A 23,443-nucleotide genomic window follows, 5' to 3' on the forward strand; every position below is an offset into this window, starting at 1 on the left:
GTTATAAAAATAAAATAAAATCATTGTATTGAGTTCAGTATCCCATGTCATACTATCTGGATCATTAATCCAAATAAAACTAAGTTTTAAGTCTCCACTCTTTGAAAACATATTTCTCTGTGAAAATATGTTGAAAGAGGGAAATGCCGGATGTTTAGCAAAGATAAACTATTCAAAATAAAGTTTTAAGCTATTAAAAACATATCTAAGAAGTAAAATGAAAAAATAACTTTGGGCGGTTTAAATCTACACTGGGAGAGCTGTTACAGAGTTATCAAATTCTATTATTCTTTGGACCAACTAGTCTAATTGATGATTTTTCAAAAGGTTTAGATAATAGTGAACAAATAGATGCTATCTTACTAGATTTTTCCAAGGCTTTTGACAAAGTTCACCACCATAGTTTGTTTAAAAAATTAAAATATTTCGGCATTAATGGTCCATTGCATCAGTGGATTAAAGATTTTCTGATACAGAGAGAACAAACTGTAATAATAAATGGCTCTAAATCAACACCGATAACAGTAAACTCAGGTGTACCTCGTCTTAGGTCCACTACTATTTTTAATTTACATAAATGATTTACCAAATTGCATTACTACAGGAACAAAGTCAGATTATTTGCAGACGATTACATAATATATAGAACAATAAAAACAACACAAGATACAGATATTTTACAAAGAGAATTAGATGAATTACAGAAATGGGAATCAAATTGGAGCATGTTTTTCCACCCAGAAAAATGTCAGTTGTTAAGAGTAACAAAAATCTAAAAAAAAATAAATTCCACTTATCTTATTCATGGCAAACCAGTAACACAGACTAAAAACGCACAATACCTAGGTGTTATAATAAATGAAAAACTGTCATGGAATCCACATATCGATGAAACTATAAAAAAAAATCAAACAAAGCATTAGGGTTTATTAAAAAAAATTTCTATTAATCAAATAAGAACATAAAACTAAAATGTTATTTAGCCTTGGTTAGGCCAATAATAGAATATACATCCTCTGTTTGGGACCCCTCAAGTAAAGAAAACATTAAGAAACTGGAACAGACACAAAATAGAGCAGCGAGATTCATAATAAACGAATATTCACATTTGACTAGAGGAAAGTCTTCAGGACAGAAGACTCAAAAGTAAAGTAGCAATTATACAAAAACACTGAACCATAATCTTCAAATACAAAAACAAAATTTAATAAAATACTCTGAAAGACACAAAGATAAAGGCACATTCCTCGTCCCATATGCTAGGACAAATTTGTACAAGTACTCCTTCTTCCCTAGTGCTATTAGAGCATGGAATGGGTTGCCTGAGCTAGCCAGGAAAACCAGTGACTTGGCATTTAAGTCATTGGTTAATATGCATGATGCGTAGGACGTAATCATCTTCTTTTTTGAAGTAACGTCTGTATTATATAAGATAAGTCGGTGAATCAAATGTTAGTGAGCTCAAGTGTTTGTGAACCAGATATCAACCAATTGTCAGTAAACCATTTGTACATGAGCCAATCGTCTGGTTTCAATTGTCATGGAACTGGTTGCCTATGAATTATTTATTGTGACATGGGGAACCAAATGTCTGACATGTCCTCCTTCCAACAAGCATTGGCCAAAAGTGTGATGATGTCTGACTTTCTCTCTGTTGATTACAACAATTGCATATTAACCATCAATCAAATTCAGTCTTGTTTAAACACCCATAGTTTCCTAAATAGGCCTAGCAGAAAGATAACAATTGTAGCATTTTTAGCGGCCCCGAAAGGGGAAAAGACGCTATTAGTTTTTTGCGAAATGTCTGTCCGTCCGTCCCGTTTAGATCTTGTAAACTAGAAGAGATATTGAAAATCCGACTTCACAATATTTTAGACCATGCAAAGTTCTGATGCAATGGCTACTTTTTTTTTCCTGAAAGCGAAAATTCTAATTTTTAAAATCAATTATGCAAGCAGTTTTTTATAAGAAAAAGCTAATTAGTATGCATTATATGTTAGACCTAATTTAAGATGAATAGTAATCTTATAAACATCATTTTCGTGAACATTTTTTCTATTTAGCAGATTTTTTTTTTTTTTTTTTTTTTTTTTTTTTTGAGGATTCGAATATGAGATTGAGCCTTTTCAAAACAAATAACTTATTTAGTTCGAACCGAGGGTCCCGGGTTCAAATCCTGGTGAAGACTGGGATTTTCAACTTCTGAGTCTACCCAGCTCTAATGGGTACCTGACATTAGTTGGGAAAAGCAAAGGCGGTTGGTCGTTGTGCTGGCAACATGACACCCTCGTTAACCGTAGGCCACAAAAACAGATGAACTTTACATCATCTGCCCTATAGGCCACAAACTAGTTAGGCCAGGTTCACATCTAACTTTACATTCACTTTCATGTATCCTTTGATCTGCAGGATGGTTGGGGCACTACACAAGATCTGTTAACCTTCTCCATTCTTATCTCTCATTTGTCTTTGATATAATTTCATTCGGATGTTCTTTCTGAAAATATTGAAGCCTACCCGGGTGGACCACTGGTCGTGCGGTTTGCGTGCTGGACTGTCATTTGGATTTATCGACGATCGAAGGTTCAAACCCTGCCTGCTCCCATCCCCCGTCGTCCTGCGGGAGGTTTGGACTAGGAAGTAAACTATCTTCAACTATGAAGGATTATCCGAATTATGTAAAACATTTTACTTCGGGGGCCGATTTTGAGTTTGTGTTTCCACACAAACTGTCTTTTGTAACCTTGTTTTTTATAACTTTCTTCATAGACAGATTTTAAAATAATAAAGACTGTTTTAAGAAAAAAAAAAAAAACTGAAAACTCAGAGCTCCTTAAGATCTATGGTGTTGTTTTTTTCCTCTTGCATTCTTGGACCTAATTATAAGGTTAAAAAGCATTTTAACTGATCAGTATATAATTGAGATAAAAGAGATAAATAAAAAAATAAAATGCTTAATATAGTAGTTTTACAGCCCTTTGATTTACTGACATGTTGCATCAACTTTGTAGGCTTCTTCTTTTTCCATCCAGTAGTTGTGCAGTTGCCAGGTAACTCTTTTGTAATCAAGATTTGAAACTACTTTGAATTTTTCTGTGAGATATCTTATATAATACAGATTTGAATAGATATATCCAGATTTAAATTTATTACTTTAGATTTATCATTATATGGCAATATATACACGTATATCATATTTTGTCTTCATGATTGTAGCTAAGATTAAATTAAATAGATTAAATAGAACTATATTTTTTTTAGGAAGAGCTTGAAAGCCATTAAATTTTAACAAAGTTACCCTTTGTTAGTTTATTGATATTTAGGGTCCTAAAATATAGGAATGCCCTTGCATTGTTTCTTTTAAACTTAAATATTTTGGTATAAACACAAAATATTACAAATAGAGAATTATACATAATAAGAGTTTTTTAAATATTAAAACCCTTTTGAAGATTTGCTAAGCTTTGTCAAAGTAAAAAACATTGTTCCAACATGTTGCAAAATTTAATGACCATTCCCTTCAGGGCACAGTGCCAGGTGGAAGAAAACAAGGAAAACAGAAGATAAAATGGATGAATGACATAAAATATGGTCTCCAGTATCCTTCACAAGGCCAATTGGGAACAGCATAGTACTGACACCGATGGTATGAAGTGAAAGAATCAGCCTTGGTTCCCTTCAGTTCAGCCACACCTTCTTCCTATCATAGGATTATATATAGAACAAAGGAAAAAGTAGGAAAGTTTTTTTTTTATTTGTTTGTTTTGATAAAAAAAAAATTATAATTATAAATAGTTTAAATATCTGTTTAAAAAATTGAATATATACCAATACCTGTTAAAAAAATTGAATATATATATATATATATATATATATATATATATATATATATATATATATATTAGGGGTGCACCGGATAGTCGCTCCGGCTTCTGCATTTTTTACTATCCGGTGCTATTCGGCTCCGGTCGGATATCACTACCGGATAGTAAAAATACACCTATTTAATATGCATAAAGTGGGCCTCATTCCATTAATGTCTGTTGTAGAATGTATTAATGTTTATATTAAAACAAAATAATGTGCTTAAAAATAGAGCCATTATGAATATGCACCAAACATCGTTTATTATAAAGACAAGCGTGTTAATAACTTAATATAAATAGAAATGAAACTTTATATCATAAATGCGATTTACATACAGAGCAGCAATGGCTGACACTTTTTTCAATTTGTCTTGACCTTTGAGTAGGTTAGTTAACATGTTAAAATGCTACATTCCTTGACTACGTCATGCTGACCAGACGTCTGTCTAGCTGTGCGGGTATATCTCCAGAGGTAGAGATGAACAACTCCCACCCCTTTTATTTGTTTAGTCCATCACATTGAGTTTTTTGTATAGGCAGGTGACCACAAGTTAAATACGATGGACGTAGGTTTAATGTCGGCATATTGACACTCTCTAGAGGTCGCACCTTTCGAAGAAACTGAGTTTGTTTATTTAGTAGTTAATCTTTATTACGGGGGCTGGACTACCATAGCCAGACCTCTAAGGTAACTAGGACTAGGTATATTTCCAGATGAACAACTCCCTCCCCTTTTATTTGTTTAGTCCATCACATTGAGTTCATTGATTGACAGGTGACCCCAAGTCAGATACGATGGACGTAAGCACTCTCTAGAGGTCACACGAGGGAACTATGTTTGTTTACTTAGTAGTTAATCTTAATTGGGGGGGGGGGGGTTGGACTGGACTTCAAGCCAAACATCTACGCGGGTATCCGGACAAAGAGTTTGCTTATTTGGAGAAAAATCTTAATCACGTGGTTGGGCTAGAGGCCACACCATTTCAAGTGTGCCGAGTTACTTGAACATAAATCTCAATTAGTAAGCTGGACTAAAGATCACACCCACCTAAACTATTGACCTTTAGCTACACAGAACACATACCGTGAGATTATATAGCCCAGTAAGCCAGTAACTAATTATTTAGTAGAAGACACGACCAAGGCTATCTTTAAAAGGATAGCTAAACACCCCCTACTTTTTATTGTATTTCTTTGGTCCTTGACACCCAATTTATTGATAGACATTGACCATTTTTAAGCCAGAATGAAAAAACACAACTTGCTAACAAAGGATATTACACTGTCAATAAATATTACGGTTAAATAATTTTTCTAACATGTTAACTTGAATATTACTACTGCAGTTAAGTGTTTTGATTTGATAACAATATTCTTAATAATTTGTGACAGTCAAATTAACTCCTTGTTATTACTATTTTTTTTTACTTAAGATGCGTACTTAGCCACTGTGTATCAGGCTAGGACGACTTTTACACACCTGACATCCATAGGCTTACTATCGTTCCCTTTTGTAACAGTTACTGAAACCACGAATAAAATAATTAATAAGTAATAATTAAGGAAGATGTTTCTAACATGCGTTCTTTGCATTTAATGTTTCTTACGTACGTTCTTTGCACAATAAAATAAAACAAAGATGTGCATGTTTGCGTGTGTGTATTTTTTTGCCTTGTATTAAAATCATTAGAATGAAAGCTAATTTCATTGTTTAATTCTTTTGACTTAATAAATAACGGAAAACCTTACAGTAAATTTTAAAATCGCATAAAATAAATTGAACAATAGATCTAGCAAACAAAGAAACAATATGCTGGAGCGTAAAAAAAACAAAACAACCCTTGACCTCTAAATAGTGGACGGGTATAATTTATCTATATGCTTGACTGACCATGCCAATGTGTTATCTTTTTTGACTGACACCCAACTCTATTGCGTGCGTATGCTTAAGGAAAAAACAATGCTTGATGGTTAACACAAACAACTATACACACTGCTCTAGGACTACATATGTAGGCTCACTAAGTATATCTGACCAGGTTGTTGGTCTGAAATTCATGAACACATACATCCGACCACTATACAAGGCAGATTGCACTTTACTTATGAGAGATTTACATTAGTAACTAGTTAAATATATACTAACATTATTTACATTGACCTTCATACACACATCCTTTACAGTTGGTGGCATCGTACATACACACAGACACACTCATGCTATACAGATTTTTAGAAATACTGTTAAGCTTGAATAAATCAATCAGTAACAGAGTTTAAAACAATAAGGTATATAAAAGGAAAAAAAAATAAAACCAACCAATATAGGTATGTTATTTAACAGTTTCGTAAAATGTTCAGCAACACAAGCTATTAACAAGACACTTAGGTATCCGGCCCCGACCGAATATCAAATTTTACTATCCGGTTATATCCGGCCCCGGCCGGATATCAAAAAGTACTATCCGGTGCACCCCTAATATATATATATATATATATATATATATATATATATATATATATATATATTGTTAATTCTGGTGGTGATGCGGAAAGGACTTATCGTGTATGTGTTGCTAGCTGAGATATAGTCATATAATTCAGCTACCACTGCACATTCAGCAGGACCAGGCAGCCTTCCAGTTAAAATATTTCTACCCAATGTTAATTATTTACATTATATTTTTAGTCATGAATGCAGCAGAGTGGGAAAAATTGAGAAAAAACTGGTCAGAGCTTTGTGATGTTTACCCAAGTGACTTATTTGGATATTTCTATCAGGTAATTTTGTTAGAATCAAAAGAGTAATTCATATTAACTAGACCTAGATTTAAAGTTAAAAGGGTTAATCTCTTAAAGCACAATCAAGGGCGCATTAAAAAATATTACAAAGAGAATTTTTGTCACACAAACTCAGAGGTGGCTTCAGATGAATAAAAAATGTTCAAACTATAAATGAGTAGTGATATTTTACACATTATTTTCTATAAAGTATATAATAATTTTGTTATTTTTAAATTGTATATGGTAGCATCCTCTCCTATGTTCTCATATCACTTGCTTCACAATTATTGTTTTTTAAAAGATAAACCAATTTTAGAAAAATGTTTACTCTGATTGTAGATCAATATATATTATGCTCCAATCTTTTAAATCTTTTAAATTATGATTACAACTATAGAAATTGTTTTGTTAAAATAATTTGACCCATCAAATGTAGTGTGCCTCTTATGCTGTAAGCTGAAATTCTGTTGTTTACTCATAGTTTGAACCCCTGTCTATTGCGCTCTGATGTGGGAAGCATGGTCGAGAGGCTAAGTTCAAGTGAACTTAGCTACCTATAAAGGTGGCTCGAGGTTCAACAACCGACTTGAGCAGAGTTGTGTTAACTGAGCGCCTAAAGGCAGCATGAAAAAACCTTCTCCCAGATACCCCCTACCCCCACTGGTCCACAAATGAAATTGGACCACAGCGCTCTGAGCATGCTATAAGCATGAAAGTAGGGCTATATAAAAGCTGTTATTTATTTTACTCAAATTATCCATTTAAGGTTAAATTCATTCATTCATTTTTTGTCATGCAATTCACTTGTTTTCTGTAAGCTGGGGTGGGGGGGTAAAGATGTCCTCTCAAGGTACACAGGAAAATGCATGATATTGGAGCTTCTAAAAAAAGTTTAAGTATTTATCCAAAATAAAACAGGAAAATCGCATTATTAATTCTGTCATTACATTCTTAAAACCCTTTGGACCCCTCTGTTGGAGCCTATAGTGCTCCCCCAGGTCCTAAGCTGGCTAATGGGGGGGGGGGGGGGTCATCATTTATTTTCAAATAGGGGTTGCCACTGGTAAAAGTTTGCAAAACACTACTGTAAACAAAAGGAACTTGGTAAGTCTTAATACTGTTACATTATAGCCACACCAAATGAAACACTGATTTTCTGATGGCCCTTTCTTTAAGATATGTACATTTGTTATTGTGGTTGTTGTTTTTTTTTGTTGTTTTTTTGTATTTCTATCCTCTTAGTTAAGACAAGTTTAAGATTTGATTAAAAATATTTTTCTTTAGAATGGCGTAATAGAGCTTAAAGAAAAAGAGAAAATACAAGCTGCTGAGACTAGGTCAGAACAGATAGAAAGGCTTTTGGACATTATCAAATGGAAAGAAGGCCACCAACCTTTTCAGTAAGTTCAGTATCAAACTAGAGAGATAAACAGTGTATTGTAGCTTAAACATACAGATAAATCCATATTTCTTATCCCATATGCTAAGGCTAATTCCTACTAGTGCTCCTTTTTTCCCTGAGTACTATTACAGCATAGAATGGGTTGCTGGAATCATCAAGAAAACTAATACTTATCAGAGTTGAAATCTCTAATTAACAAGCATGACTCGATCAGCACATGAATATGTGTAGGAAAAAATTATATTCATTTTTGAAGAAATATCTATAATTGATAAGATAAATGAAAGGCTACAGGATATACAAAATAATGTTCAGTAATTTAAAAAAATAATAATATTTTAAAAGTATGAATTTGATGTTTTTCTTTTCTTCTTCTTTTTTTTTTTTTTGATAAATTTTATTTAAGAATTATTGCTCATTTTTTAATACTATTTTTTTTTCTTATTACAATAAGGAAACTCTTAGAGATTTTAAAAGCTAAAAAATATTTGTCTCTGGTGCAGAAGATAAAGGATACTGAAACACAAGCTGACCCTAACATGAAATTATCGGGTAAGATGGCAGTTAAAAAATTTATTGTCACAAATTGAGGCACTTATGACTTTGTTTTGAGAGTTGTGTTGTACACACGTTCAATTATAATTTTTGTTTCTCAAAGCATAGTAATGTAACATCTGCAGGATTTGTTATGCCTCTATATAAAAACACTCAAGAAACACAGTGTCAAGCATTGCAGAGTATATGCATTAACCATTCATGTAAAAATTTAAAGGCTAAAAATGATTCAGTTTAAAAGAAATGTATAGTTTTTTTAATACTTTAATTTTTAAATGGAATTATTTGCTAATGATATCATCTATACCTATATGTCGTTATATATGAAACTCATATTTCACCTTTGTTCAATTTGTAAACTGTTATGGAGTGTAAACGCATATTTCTGATATAACCAAGAGTAAACATGGGTGAATGGTTTGGTTGTGTAGGCTGAAGAGTTTTTGATGAAACCACAAGGTGGTTTGTTTTGTAAAATGTTTTACATGTTTCGGATGTTCCTTCAGAGTTGAAGATAGTTTACTTCCTAGTCCAAACCTCCCGCAGGACGACGGGGGATGGCAGCGGGCAGGGTTTGAACCCTCGACCGTCGATAAATCCAAACGACAGTCCAGCGCGCTAACCGCACGACCAGGCAGCCATCCTGGTCTGTGGTCTGTCATAGTTCTAGTTAATAAATAGGAGTATGTAAGTTAAGTTAAAGAGTGAGACAGAAAGACATTAATTTCTTTGAATAAATTATATCTTTTTCAAATTATTATTATTTTGCATGCGTTTCTATGCAATTGAAGATGACATCTGTATATATTGGAAAATAAAAATAAAAGTAACTTTCAGTTTTAATTAAACAGAAAATTGTTCAAATTTTTTCCAAGTTCTACATTTAAAATTTAAAAAAACCTTTTTGTTTAGTTGTACTATCTTTGGAGCTACAAACCAATGACCCAGAAAAAAAAACTCTTTTGTGCCCCTGGCAATCACATCATTAAATAGAAACTATCTGATATAAACTTTTCGCATGTAAATTATGAGTGAGTCTGGTGTGAATGTATATTTTGGTTTTCTATAGTTAAAATGTTTTGTTTGGTGTAATGCATATGTTGTAAAAGAAATTGCCTTATGGATAATAAAGATTATTATATATATATATATATATAGCATATATATATATATATATATATATATATATATATATGTATATTTATAATTTCCTTATGGATAATAAAGATTATATACAATTAAATTTTATTGACAGTTAATCCTAATGCCAACAATGAGCTCATAAGCAGTATTTTAAGAACACATTTTACAGAAGCATTAGGAGCTTCGACCCTCTTGAATGATATCAGAGAGCTTCTAAAGCAGAAGAAGGTTTTCCCTGGAGGTAAAGAATGGAATAATGATGATTTATCTAAATTTCTAACTAAGGAATTTGTTGGCATACAAGTTGTGCCAGTTTCTAAATGGATCAAAGGAAAGCCTAGATTATTAAAGTATCCTTTTGAAATGATGCATAGAGGATTAAGCTTATAAAGATTACCTGATACACATTGTTAATATTGGATCTAAACTGCACACTTTTGGTTTTTTTTTAAGTACTAAAAAATTATGTGACGATTACATTTGGTCTTCAGCTTATTTTGGCTGCCTTAAACCAAAAACCTGTAACTTGATTGACATGCCACAGTTCTGACTTTAACACAAATTGTAACTTTTCGTTTCTAATACCATTTCATCCACCAGATCAGGTGTAACATAATTGAAAAGAAAAATGTTCTTATAATTTATTGTTTGTTTTTTTCTGGCTATTTTTTCATTCTAAAACTCCATTTAGTACACTCTAACAATTTTATTGAAGACTACTGTAACAAAACTGATATTAATACCTATTATTATTAAACCATTATATCTTCAGATGTCTCTCAAAGATCCTACACCAAATTAAAAATGCCTAGCCCATTACATTCTAAATACTTTTGTAACACAACTTGAGTTTAGCATATTTAAATTTACCTTATTTATGAAACCGATGTGATCTGTAGGGGTGATGATGTAATGTCATCTGTTTCTGTGGCCTACAGTTAACAAGGGTGTTATGTGGTCAGCACAACATTCAACTACCTTTACTTTACTCCAACCAATGTCAGGTACCCATTAGAGCTGGGTGGACTCAATTATACTCAATTAAACAATTATTATTAACTGAACAAGATGGCATCTTTGGCTCCTTGAGTTTCTTCCTTGCCATTTCCATGTCCTCTTTGCTGTCTAGGACACTCTCTTCACTTTTCCACTTCCTCATCTGTGTCCTCTTTGCTGTCTAGGACACTCTCTTCACTTTTCCACTTCCTCATCTGTGTCCTCTTTGCTGTCTAGGACACTCTCTTCACTTTTCCACTTCCTCATCCATGTCCTCTTTGCTGTCTAGGACAATCTCTTCACTTTTCCACTTCCTCATCCATGTCCTCTTTGCTGTCTAGGACACTCTTCACTTTTCCACTTCCTCATCCATGTCCTCTTTGCTGTCTAGGACACTCTCTTCACTTTTCCACTTCCTCATCCATGTCCTCTTTGCTGTCTAGGACACTCTCTTCACTTTTCCACTTCCTCATCCATGTCCTCTTTGCTGTTTAGGACACTCTTCACTTTTACACTTCCTCATCCATGATACTCAATACTCAACTTTTTAAATTTTGATTAGATAGACATTTTATGTGGAGCTGACAATGTTCAAAAAAAAAAAAAAAAAGTTGTTAACAATGTCCCTACCTTGCTCCTCATTAGCCATTTTTTTGCTTCATGGTCTATGTTATGTGAGAAGGAATAGCCCCAGCTCAGATCTGTTTCTTAATTTTTTCAGTTGTTCAATTCCCAAATATATGGTGAGACTTAGATTCAGGCATGGCAACAATACAAAAATATTAAATAACAAAGTATAACAATATGGCCCAAACTTTTTGATAAAGTTGTCTCTATATTTCTAGTTACACAGATAGCAGCAACTATTTCAATGTTGAAAATATTTTTTGTAATTAGATCTAAATTTAATTCAGAAATACATTAGGCCTACTTAATCCTACAAAATACAAAAAGTTTTGATATAGATTGTCCTTAACACCAATAAAAGAAATGTTGTCAATCTGAAAAAACTTGATCTTGGTAACTTGGAAATCCCAATTGAGGAAGCTGCAACTCAGTCTCTATCTGGTGAGTCTAAAAAATTTTTTTTTTATTTAATTAAACAATTTTGTAAAAACAATAGTTGGCATTGTTCTTTTTTTAAACTACAATGTATTTACAAAATACCACACACTCATTGAACAAGACATCCCTTAAACCATGCACGTCTAACACTGGGTTCGAGGGCAGCATGCAGCCCGAGTGGCCACCTTTCGAATTATCAAAATAATGTTAAATATTTAAGCGTTTAACAGTCACCACTAATTTTCATGTAAAATATTTACTGCAGAAATAACAATAATAAATAAAACATAACAATCAACTTCATTGAAATTATTAAGTATTCTTTAATGATCAGATTTTTTAAAACAAATAATATTTCAAAAATGTATTTTAAATTGAATTGTGGTAATTTCGTTTATTTATTAACTTCGAATTATCTTTCAAGTTATCTTTTAAATTTAGTTGTTTTTTTTTTTATTAGTATTAATTGCTAATAATCACGTCATAAATAAACCAATATAATAGAGTTAGACTTACAGAAAAATTATCAGTGATTACTGTTGTAATTCTATTTTATTTTAGTGAGTAATAGGCCCTATATATTCAGTTTATTATGTACTGTCTTCGGTCACAAGTTTACTGACAATTTAATTTCCCAGAATAATGGATTTAAATACTGAAGAAGAATCAGTAACCATAACAAAAATTGCTACTTAAAGAAAAACCAAGGACAAAATATAGTGTTGGATGACATTGTATACGAATTTGATTATGTTTCTACTACACAGAAGTCCGCAGAATTGAAAAGATTTTTTACACTTCCTGAGGAAATGATATTGTTTCTGCGCATGAAAGTTGAACCAGTTGAACATTTCCAAACTGACGAATGGGTTCAGGATTAAGCATTAGCAGTTGATCTCATTGGTCACCTGCAAGACTTAAATTTGAAACTTCAAGATAGTCAGAATTGACACAACTGCATGTGATGATGTGAAGTGCTTTCAAGCAAAGTTACAACTGTGTGGTAAACCAAATATCAAGAGAAAACCTTGTTCACTTCTCAACGTGTCAGGAACTAAAAAGATTAAATACTGCTGCAACTTTTGGTAAAAATATCCTACACCTGGAATTGTTATTAGATGCTTTCAATGGCTGTTTTCGTGACTTCATTTCATACGAGCAAGAATTTTCCACTAATGATGATTGAATTGCAGTCAGATTCTTTTCTCATAAGCGAAATTTATAGATGTGCCAAAATTTTACAGTTATTTCCCTGAATGGTATGTTGAATTGCGGAAATTTGCAGCCATAATTCTTGCTGTTTCCAACACTTTTATCTCTGTGAATAGTTCTTTTCCATAATGAAAGCTACAAAAACACCACATTGTTCGAGATTATCTGATCAAAATTTGTCATCAGTGATGTAAGTGTCAGTGGCAGACAAATTTCTATCCCAGAAAACTAAGGGACTATTGTATACTATTGTATTGTTCCTAAATTACACTATGTTTTCTAACAGATTTTTTTGCTGTGGCCCTTCAGGTCTTTGTAAGTTTTTTTATGTGGCCCATACACCTTAATGTGTTTGACATGCCTGCCTTAAAGTGTTGTACTGATCTGCATGAAATTTCTTACACAGGTTCCTTTTACCTTCTAGGTGCTTGCTAAGAACCACTTTTGACAGGTTTGCAACCGGGCAACTGCAATCCACACAAAAAATGCATGCTTTCTATCAAACTTTTGTAAATTATTTTCTAGATATTTCCCTAAAAAGCTGCAGTCTGTATATAAGCATTTTAAAAAATCACACACATTCCATATTTTTAAAGCAATTTTTTTCTTTTTCTTAAGTCTACTTATTTTTTAATATGCCTTACATCATTTCTGCATTCTTTTAGACAAAACTAATCCTAATAGTATTAAAAAGTTAGGTTTACATTCTTTTTCTTATGATTAATGGATGTAGATATAATGTTTAAAACTAACCATCTTATCTTATCTTATATAATACAGACGTTACTTCAAAAAAGAAGATGATTACGTCCTACGCGTCATGCATTTAGTCATGCATATTAACCAATGACTTAAATTCTGCCAAGTCACTGGTTTTCCTGGCTAGCTCAGGCAACCCATTCCATGCTCTAATAGCACTAGGGAAGAAGGAGTATTTGTACAAATTTGTCCTAGCATATGGGACGAGGAATGTGCCTTTATCTTTGTGTCTTTCAGAGTATTTTATTAAATTTTGTTTTTGTATTTGAAGATTATGGTTTAGTGTTTTATGTATGATTGCTACTTTACTTTTGAGCCTTCTGTCCTGAAGGCTTTCTAAATTTAGTGATTTTACTAAAGGTGTTACTCTAGTCAAATGTGAATATTCATTTGTTATGAATCTCACTGCTCTATTTTGTGTCTGTTCTAGTTTCTTAATGTTTTCTTGAGTTGAGGGGTCCCAAACAGAGGATGCATATTCTATTATTGGCCTAACCAAGGTTAAATAACATTTTAGTTTTATGTTCTTATTTGATTTATAGAAATTTCTTTTAATAAATCCTAATGCTTTGTTTGATTTTTTTGTAGTTTCATCAATATGTGGATTCCATGACAGTTTTTCATTTATTATAACACCTAGGTATTTTGCGTTTTTAGTCTGTGTTACTGGTTTGCCATGAATAAGATAAGTGGAATTAATTTGTTTTAGTTTTTTTGTTACTCTTAACAACTGACATTTTTCTGGGTGGAAAGACATGCTCCAATTTGATTCCCATTTCTGTAATTCATCTAACTCTCCTTGTAAAATATCTGTGTCTTGTGTTGTTTTTATTGTTCTATATATTATGCAATCGTCTGCAAATAATCTGACTTTTGTTCCTGAACTAATGCAATTTGGTAAATCATTTATGTAAATTAAAAATAGTAGTGGACCCAAGACTGTTCCTTGAGGTACACCTGAGTTTACTGTTATCGGTGTTGATTTAGAGCCATTTATTATTACAGTTTGTTCTCTCCCTATCAGAAAGTCTTTAATCCACTGATGCAGTGGACCATTAATGCCGAAATATTTTAATTTTTTAAGCAAACTATGGTGGTGAACTTTGTCAAAAGCCTTAGAAAAATCTAGTAAGATAGCATCTATTTGTTCACTATTATCTAAACCTTTTGAAAAATCATCAATTAGTCCTATTAGTTGTGTTTCACATGATCTATATTTCCTAAAGCCATGTTGGTATGGTGTGAGGACATTATGTTTGTCTAAGTGGTTTATGATGTTGCTACATATTATGTGTTCTAGGATTTTACATGTGATGCTGGTAAGTGATACTGGTCTGTAGTTTCCTGGGTCAGATTTTTCTCCTTTTTTAAATAGGGGGGTGACATTAGCTTCTTTCCAGTCCTTTGGTACTCTGCCCTGGTTAAGTGAAGCCTGAAAGAGTATTTTGAACACTGGGGCTAGCTCATTACTTAGTTCTTTGAGTAATCTAGCTGGAATACCATCAGGTCCAGAAGCTTTATTTGACCATAGATGCTATATATAGATTCAAAATCTGAAAAAGTGTGTGGTGATAAATCAGAGGATTCTTTTAGACACTGACTAAATTTATTTTTTTTAAATCCTAATAGTATTAAAAAAAAAAGAAATCTAGATCTATTGCCATGTTGCTACATTCAAAAGTGGTCAAATAAATGATTACACTTAATAAAAACCAAATTGATATTTTTTTATTTAGATAACCAAAATAGATGTAGAAATGGGAATGTAGCATTCAATTGGGGCCTTCAGAAAATGCATTTTTTTCTCTAGGCCTGAAACTGATGGCATAATGAAAAGTATTCTGTGTCTTAAACTATACATTGCTTGCTTTAACATTAAAGGTTGCATAAAAAAAAGTAAAACTAGCCAAAAAAAGGGAGTCACTGTCAAAATATAATGTAGATTGAATTTTAAAGCTGGAGAACAGTCATAGGGTGTAAGAAGGACTAACTTTTTGTTGTTGGCAGGAGGAGGGATAAGAAAAATGGTTCTAGAATTAACAGGCCCAAAATATGAATGTGTGTATGTGTTGGGGTCACATTTTGAAGCTGCTCTTTCCAAATCAATTCAGAAATCTATGTCAGAGAAATTACAATGCGCAGGTTAAAGAAAACTTAATGGGGTTCCAGAGAGCGAAAAAGAGAGAGAGATGAAGGAAAGAAAGAGCAGGATGTGCAATTTTATTGTAACAGAAACACTAATTCATGGACTAAAACAAGTATGTTAGGTTGATAGTTTAAATGTGACCTGTTTATTAAAAATTAAAAAAAAGAAGTGGGTGTTTTGGGCATAAATAAACTATATTAAGCCTGTGATTAAATCACTGGGTGTGGCCAGTGTGTACTGCAAGTTAGTTACTAAATCTAACAATCTTAAATATCTAATATCTTCCAATCATCATTTTAAAGAAGACAATTGTTTGGTCTTGTCGGATAAAACGGGTTTGACCGGTTTTATTTTGATGCTTTAAGATTGTCCAGTAATGTTGGTAAAACTATGTTTAACTGAGTTAAATATCTTCTTTTTGATAACTACAGAAAGGTTAAACACTGCTTTTCTTACAAATAAAGTTGAACTTGTTTTCTTAGTTGCTTGTCTACATCTACTTTATTTAACAAACTGCAGAAGTGTGTCAGGTATCTCCACACTCCTTTGTGACTCCCACCTTGCCCTATTGCGTGTTAACAGTTAATACCTACCTTAGCCATATTTCCAACTATTTAATTGTTTTACAAGCATCATTTTCACCTTACAATGACTGTAAAATATTTTCCTATTTTTTTTTTCTTGCTATGTGGCCTTTTGACTAGCAGACAATAACAGTGTGAAGCCTTTAGTTACCATGGGTACAATTTTAGCCTTGATCTAATCTTTTTCTCTAAGAAAAATTTAAAGCTCTTATGCTTGTTGTTTTACATTTACTATTATTTCTAAAAGCATTTTATGTATTGGTCTCAATATACAATCTTATGGTAATATGTAACATTTTAGCATACATAGTTTTCTCATAATTCATAGAGATGAGACAGATTACTTAGACTTAGATCCTCCCTGTCTGTTTGGCAAATAGAGCGGAAAGCTCTTTCCACAGAGATTGGCCATAGGCTTCTTTCACAGCCTCTTCTCAGCTGGTGCCCACGGATTTTAGGTCATCTAAGATCAGGCATTGGATATCTTGTCAGATTTGGTGCAATGCCCTCATAGGTGATTGGCTGCCCTTGCTGCATGTTTTCGGGTACTTTTTAAATTATGATATAAAATATAATATAAAGCTGATTTAAATATAGCTGTGCATTTTGATACTAAAATACATATTTCAACCAAGAAAATACACATTCTTGTGTTAGTAATTCTCTTTTGTCTTTATTTGTGTGATTTTGTTTGGAGCTGAATGCTTGTAATTAAAGTTCAAAATTTTGATAGTAGTATGTGTATATTTATTGTTTTTTTGTTTAATTATTTATTTATACTATTAAAAATGAATCTTTTCATATAATGTTTATAAATATTGGTACTTAACATTGTGGCATAGCTGTTTTGTCACAGGCAATAGTTTATAAAACACATAACTTTAAACAATAAACACTTTTGTTTTCACTGTATACTATATTATTATTATTATATTATACAGTATATCTAGTAGGTTTCTATAAGTATTGGTTTCCTTTTCACTAGAAGGATATTCAGCTGAGCTGTTTACTTTCTCCTTTTGCCATTATGCTTCATGATATGTTTCTTTTGGTAAAAGAGCCTTCTGCTCCCAGGACAAAGTTTTCTTGTTTGCTTTCTGTAGCAATAGCATTCAACCAATTATTTATTTAGTCTGAACATAAAGTAAGCTAGTATATGTTTCTATATTTTATGAGAGCATGTTGTTGTATGGATTAGTAGCACTTAGTATCAAATAAAACTTTACAAAATTATCTATTGAAATATTTGTTACCAATGTCAGTGTTATCATAATATTGCATTTAACTAATATTTTTTTTATTTTCTTTAAGTTCTTCTGTTGTTGTTTTGTCTTTTTTTGTCTTCAATGATGTGGGTTTTTTTTACTGAAGCTTCTTTTTTTTTCAGACCCGCAAGACACTGACAGAAAAATGGTAGAAGAAAAAACTTGTATAGAACACCCTAGAAAATTTGATGAAGAAGTCACACCAACAACAAAGTACAAATTTGGTCATATATTCACTGATATAATGACTGAGACAAGAGGATCGCCATTGTCTCCTATTAAAAACTTTCACTTGATAGAATGCCAAGACATGGATTCAGCATTGGAGAAAATTGGTCTTGAGTTAGTTCCCTTTGCCTCTGCTTGTATGAATGAAAGAAGAAACGGAACAATTTATTTTGGTGTGTCACCTATTAACCATTCTTTACATAAAGCAGGAAAAATTGTTGGTGTTTCCTTGGATAAACTACAAGTTCAACGTGTAGTTAACAACTACTTGCAGGAATCTTTTCTTGAAACTCAAAAATCAATTATTAGAAAAGTGATAAGGGAACCAAAATTCATACCAGTGATAAAGATAGAACCAATTTTATTGACAGAGTTAATAGTTCTTGAAATTGACATCATTCCCTCTCAAAACTTTATGAACAAAGAAATTATAAAAACCAACCTGCGCTTGCTAACTCAATTTGGAAATAATACAAAAATGGACAAAGCTGTATTCAGATTTTCTGAGAGTGGAAAGCCTGAGCTTCTAACTGAAACAAAGAGAGACAAATTTGAAAGAGAGATTCCAAGTCTTATAGAGCAGAGAAAAGAAGAAGAAAAGAAATTAAAAAATGACTTTAAACCCAATTTAAGGGAAAAACTTCTTGGGCTCTTGACAGGTGGTTCTAATTCACTAGTTGATGATATTTACCCTTTTCTAATCACTAGTGAGATTGATTCTCATATGGACCAGGATTATCTTCTACAAAATATGTCCTTTATCAAGTACTTACAACCTGAAGTTGTATTTGATTTTGACCCTCAAGGTTACAGTAATGGCATATACAAAAATTTGGACAGTTTACAAGAAGAATCAATGCGAGTACTTACTATTGATGATTTTGACAAGCTAAAGAATTCAACTGAAAGTTATGAGGAATTAGTTGCTAGTATATCATGCAAGACAGTTTCCCACTGGGTGTTTTGTAATGGATATGAGAGCATGGAGCCAATGGACAGAAGAGAATGGAATAAATTTAGAAGACGAGCTTTTCAACAAGCATTTAGAAATTATGTTGACCAAATTGGAAATGAAAGAACATTGATAATAATTTGTTTATTTTCTAAAAGTTATGAAACATTGCTATTTGCCTGCGATGAGATTCTTACAATACTTCCTGACAATTGGATTCTTCTTGCTGAATCTGAAGACATTGCCAAATCATGGCAGGAGAGAATGCTGAATGAAGATAAAATAGAAAAATCTGATATAAAAGACAAGTGTGTTATTGGCATGAAGTGGGAACAAGTCAATAGCACAATTTCTTTAGCAACAAATATAGATGAAGGCTTTAATATTCTTCTTCCGTGCTCCAATGGTGTATTAGAGATAGTTCCTAAAAGAAAGCTTAATGAATGGAAAGATAACAATATAGATGTACTCACAGCTGGAGAATTGGATGTAGGAGATGAAAAGGAAATATACAACAAAAGGAATGAAGTGGAACAACAGTTTTATCGAGGTGAAGAAGTGCAATGGCTAAACTTTTGGTTTAGAGACCAAGTGCTAGAACGTGATGTTCATGATAATCTTAAAGATGTTGTTGAAAAAGCTCTCAAAGGTAACACAGATGAGGACAAAGTGACATACGTTGAACTTCTTCATCAGCCTGGGGCTGGTGGTACAACAACAGCTAAAAATATTCTTTGGCAGTTTCGCAAAAAGTACAAATGTTGTCATGTTAGAAGAATCACAGAACATACTTGTGATCAGTTGGAGGAGATATGGCAGTTTAAAAATACAACACCTAATCCGCTTTTAGTCTTTATTGACAGTCAGGAAGAAGAAGATTGTATCAAACTGAAAGGAAAGCTTGAAGAACAAGGGAGATTACACTGGAGAAAATCAGAAGAGTCTTTTGATGTTTTTTGCACAATTTTAGAATGCAAGAGAAGAGCCTCAATGCCACTTCCAAAAGAAAATCGAATATTTTTAAGGCATGAACTTAGTTCAATTGAAAAAGATTGGTTTGACAGAAAGAATGACAGTTTAAGCAAGTTATATGAAAAAGACAAGAAAAAAGTAAACCCTAGATTTCTGTTGGCTTTTAACATTATGCGAGAAAACTTTAATCCTAATTATGTGCAGAAAGTTGTAAAAGATTTTTCAAAGGCTGTGAAATCTGATTTAGAAATTGAACTTTTAAAAATAGTTTCATTCCTTAATGTTTATGATCCTCTGTTTCAACCTGTCAAAGTTATTTGGCTGGATAATTTTATGAAGTCTAAACAGTATATGTCACTCAGTCGATCAAACTTCTTTTCTAGAGAAGTGAAGTGGGAAGCCAAACTTACAGAGGGAGTCAAATTTTTCTTAAATCTTTCCAATGACAGGAGTTCAAAGAAAAAATCAATTCAGTCTGTTAGAATAATGAACAAACAGGTTGCAGGTGAAATCTTAAAATGTATGAAAGAGAAAACTAAAAGTAAAGAGAGTGATATCATGCTCTCCTTGTGTAAGCCATCAATGTACCGCCAAGAGGGAAAAGAGGCTGGCAAATACAGATCACTTATTAACTCAGTTGCCAAAAAGAGAGAGTTAGATGAAAATGGAAAGAAGCAGAAATTTTCAGGTTTAGTCATTTACATTCAGGAACACGAAGGAGTTGAGGTTGCTCTTCATGTGCTTGAAACTTTATTTGAAATTAACAAAGATGCCTTTACTGCTCAGTTGATTTCTCGTGTTTATATGTTTACAAAAAATTGGCAAAAGGCTACTTTTTATGCTAACAGAGCTGTGCAGCTGAAACCTGAAAACTCATTTCTTTGGGACACAGCAGGCAGGGTTTTTAAAGCAAAACTTTCTGACAATATAGAAAAAAATAAACAAAATGGTGATCAAGGATTTCAAGATTCTGACATACTAGAAATTGTTGATTTGTCAGTTGAAGGTATTGAAGCCTTCAGAAAGCAACAGGAAGTTTGTGAAAGAGAAATAACTGCTATGGAAGTAAACAATGTAGCTGGCTATGCTGGTGAATTGCGAACAATTATATTGCTACTCAGTGCCTTAAAATCACATCATGTGTTTAATAATGGAAACATTTTACAAAAATATTTAGTTGATTTTGATTATAATCCAACAGAACTTCAGTTCCTAGTAAAACATGCAGCTTTTCTAAAAAGCTTGAAAGGAAGAGCATATGAAGTATTAAGACGACTAGATGAAGAGTATCTACAAATGAAATGTAGTCATAATCAAGAGGAATGGGAAGTTTTACAAGGAGACTTTAGCAGACAGTCTTTAATCCCATTAAAGGCTAATCTAGATATTTATTTTGATGCAGATGAAATAGCCGGAAATAAATTAAGTGAATCAGATGAATGCCTGTACCGACTAGACAAGGCAAGACAATTAGGGGCTGATTCATTATATCATTTGTTACATCTAAGAACACACAAAAAATATAAAATTATTGAAGATTGTTATGTCTCAGTATTAAAAAACGTCACTTCTAAGTATTGCTGTTTTGATGATTTGAGAGCCATTCTTGATACAGTTACTGTATTACTGGTTGATAAAAAAAAGCCACAAGGTTTAATGTTTGAAGATGTTGTTGAATGGAGTAAGAAGCTGTATTATTCCAATCAACCAAAAGACATTATCCATAGCTACCTGGAACCATTTCTCTATTTTGTGATGTACAATTTCCCAACAGAAGAAAGAATAGATCATGTCTGCCCTCTTATTGAGTTAAAGAACGCAATTGACAATTGGTTGGAAATGTTTAAAAAGAACCATCCAAACCATGGCAAAGAAAATTTCTCTTTTAGAAGAATAGTGACTACTTTGTTTTTCCTTGGAAATGGCAAACCGTTAGAAGATATTGTATTTCAGGATACTTTAGGAGATTTAAAAGATATGACATTCAAAGAAAAATGGAACCATCCTAACATTAGACAGAAACTTCGACTTATGCAAGGAGTTTTGTCTAATGATGGTGAAAAAGTAAATATTTCAATTACTACCAAAGAAGGAAACAGATTCACTCTAGCCATATCTACTTCTCACAAGGTGGCCAAATCTATCATGTATAATAAAAAAGTCTACTTCTATCTTGGCTTTAGTTTCAAGGGACCAAGGGCTTATGGGATGTCTTTGGAAAAGTTAGGAGAAATAGATATAGGAGAAATAGGTAAGCCTGAGCCAGCTGTTAGCATTTCCAAGCGAAGTTCCAAACAAAAGGGAAATAAAAAAGAAATTTTGATTGAAGATCTCTGGCGAGAGCAAGTGGATATTGAACGAAAGCTGCATTTATTTCAGGTAAGTTATTAATTGTAAAAAGAAAAGTCAATCCCCTAATTGATAGCATTTTAGGACTATTTTTAGACGTCTATTTTCTTAATGTGACTTATAACTTCCTTAAATACCAGTATTCAATTTGAAAAAGCTTATGATCAAATTTTGTTTCTACTTTTCAGCTTATGTACAATTAAAACCTAAGAAATTAACTTATTTTTCCAAGAGGCAATAAAAAAATAGTCTTTTTAGTACATAATACAGCAATTTATTTCACAAAATTTCAAAACCAAATTTACATGTCCTCCTGTCAACTTGATTTAATTCATGCCACATCGCTCTTACGTCACAATTTATTATGAAAAATTAACACTATGCAATAACAATATTCCCTTTTAATGAAAAATGTATAGTGCTTTGATTCTCTTCAAATAAGTAATGTTCAAATCAGACTATCAATTTGGTCTTAGTTAACAGACAATTAGTACTTAACAGTTTCATCAAATAGTTATTTAATATACATTTAATTGCTATCAGAAAATATTTTATTTGTTGAGCAATACTGATAGCTACTACAGAAGAATCCAATTAATTGGACCACTTCATGTGGCAATAGTTTTGGTCTTAGTTGGTCTAATTAACAAAATATGACTGTATAGAGGAATTAATTTTTGTTCTGTAGAATTCTCTCTGAATGATTTGTTAATCCCATTAACTGGTGATCCAATGAACCCAATTCAACTGTATTTGTATCTGTTATATAGTAATGATGGTAATTAATAACCTATTTGTAATTGAAAGCTGTGAAACTAGTTAAGTTAAAAGCACCTTGAATGGAAAACAATGTTTTTGTTTTCCAAGTTTTGGATATTCCTTAGAATTGAAGATATTACAACCTTGCCTAATCCTCCTTCTGGATGGTGGGGGATGGGCTGAGTGTTAACCTGTTATCATCAAGATGACAGTCCAGGTGCATATGACATGGCCAGATGCCATTGATCAAATAAATTCTCAAAAATTGTTTCTTTTTTTATTTTTGTGATTTTGTGATTGCAGAGATAATATCTTTGAACCCAGAGTTGATTTGGTAATTACTGAAATATATATTCCCATTGAGTAACTGCTTGAAATTTATTCCAACAAAGAAACTAAATTA

The 23,443-nt window shown here is 32.4% G+C and overlaps 1 protein-coding gene across 2 annotated transcripts in view; it reads left to right on the top strand.

The window, feature by feature from the left end:
- The window catches only part of LOC106051388 (sterile alpha motif domain-containing protein 9-like), a 44,393-nt gene that overhangs the window by 15,164 nt on the left and 5,786 nt on the right, over positions 1 to 23,443 (top strand). For both annotated transcript variants that reach the window (XM_056012259.1, XM_056012258.1), the window contains exons 2-8: positions 3,528 to 3,737; positions 6,559 to 6,650; positions 7,938 to 8,053; positions 8,510 to 8,607; positions 9,866 to 10,103; positions 11,738 to 11,817; positions 17,903 to 22,311. In XM_056012259.1, the coding sequence (XP_055868234.1) occupies positions 6,561 to 6,650; positions 7,938 to 8,053; positions 8,510 to 8,607; positions 9,866 to 10,103; positions 11,738 to 11,817; positions 17,903 to 22,311 (5,031 nt within the window). In that variant the 5' untranslated portion in view covers positions 3,528 to 3,737; positions 6,559 to 6,560. The remainder of the gene's footprint in view (positions 1 to 3,527; positions 3,738 to 6,558; positions 6,651 to 7,937; positions 8,054 to 8,509; positions 8,608 to 9,865; positions 10,104 to 11,737; positions 11,818 to 17,902; positions 22,312 to 23,443) is intronic.

Source organism: Biomphalaria glabrata, chromosome 15, assembly GCF_947242115.1.
Source record: "Biomphalaria glabrata chromosome 15, xgBioGlab47.1, whole genome shotgun sequence".
NCBI classification, from domain to species: Eukaryota; Metazoa; Mollusca; class Gastropoda; family Planorbidae; genus Biomphalaria; species Biomphalaria glabrata.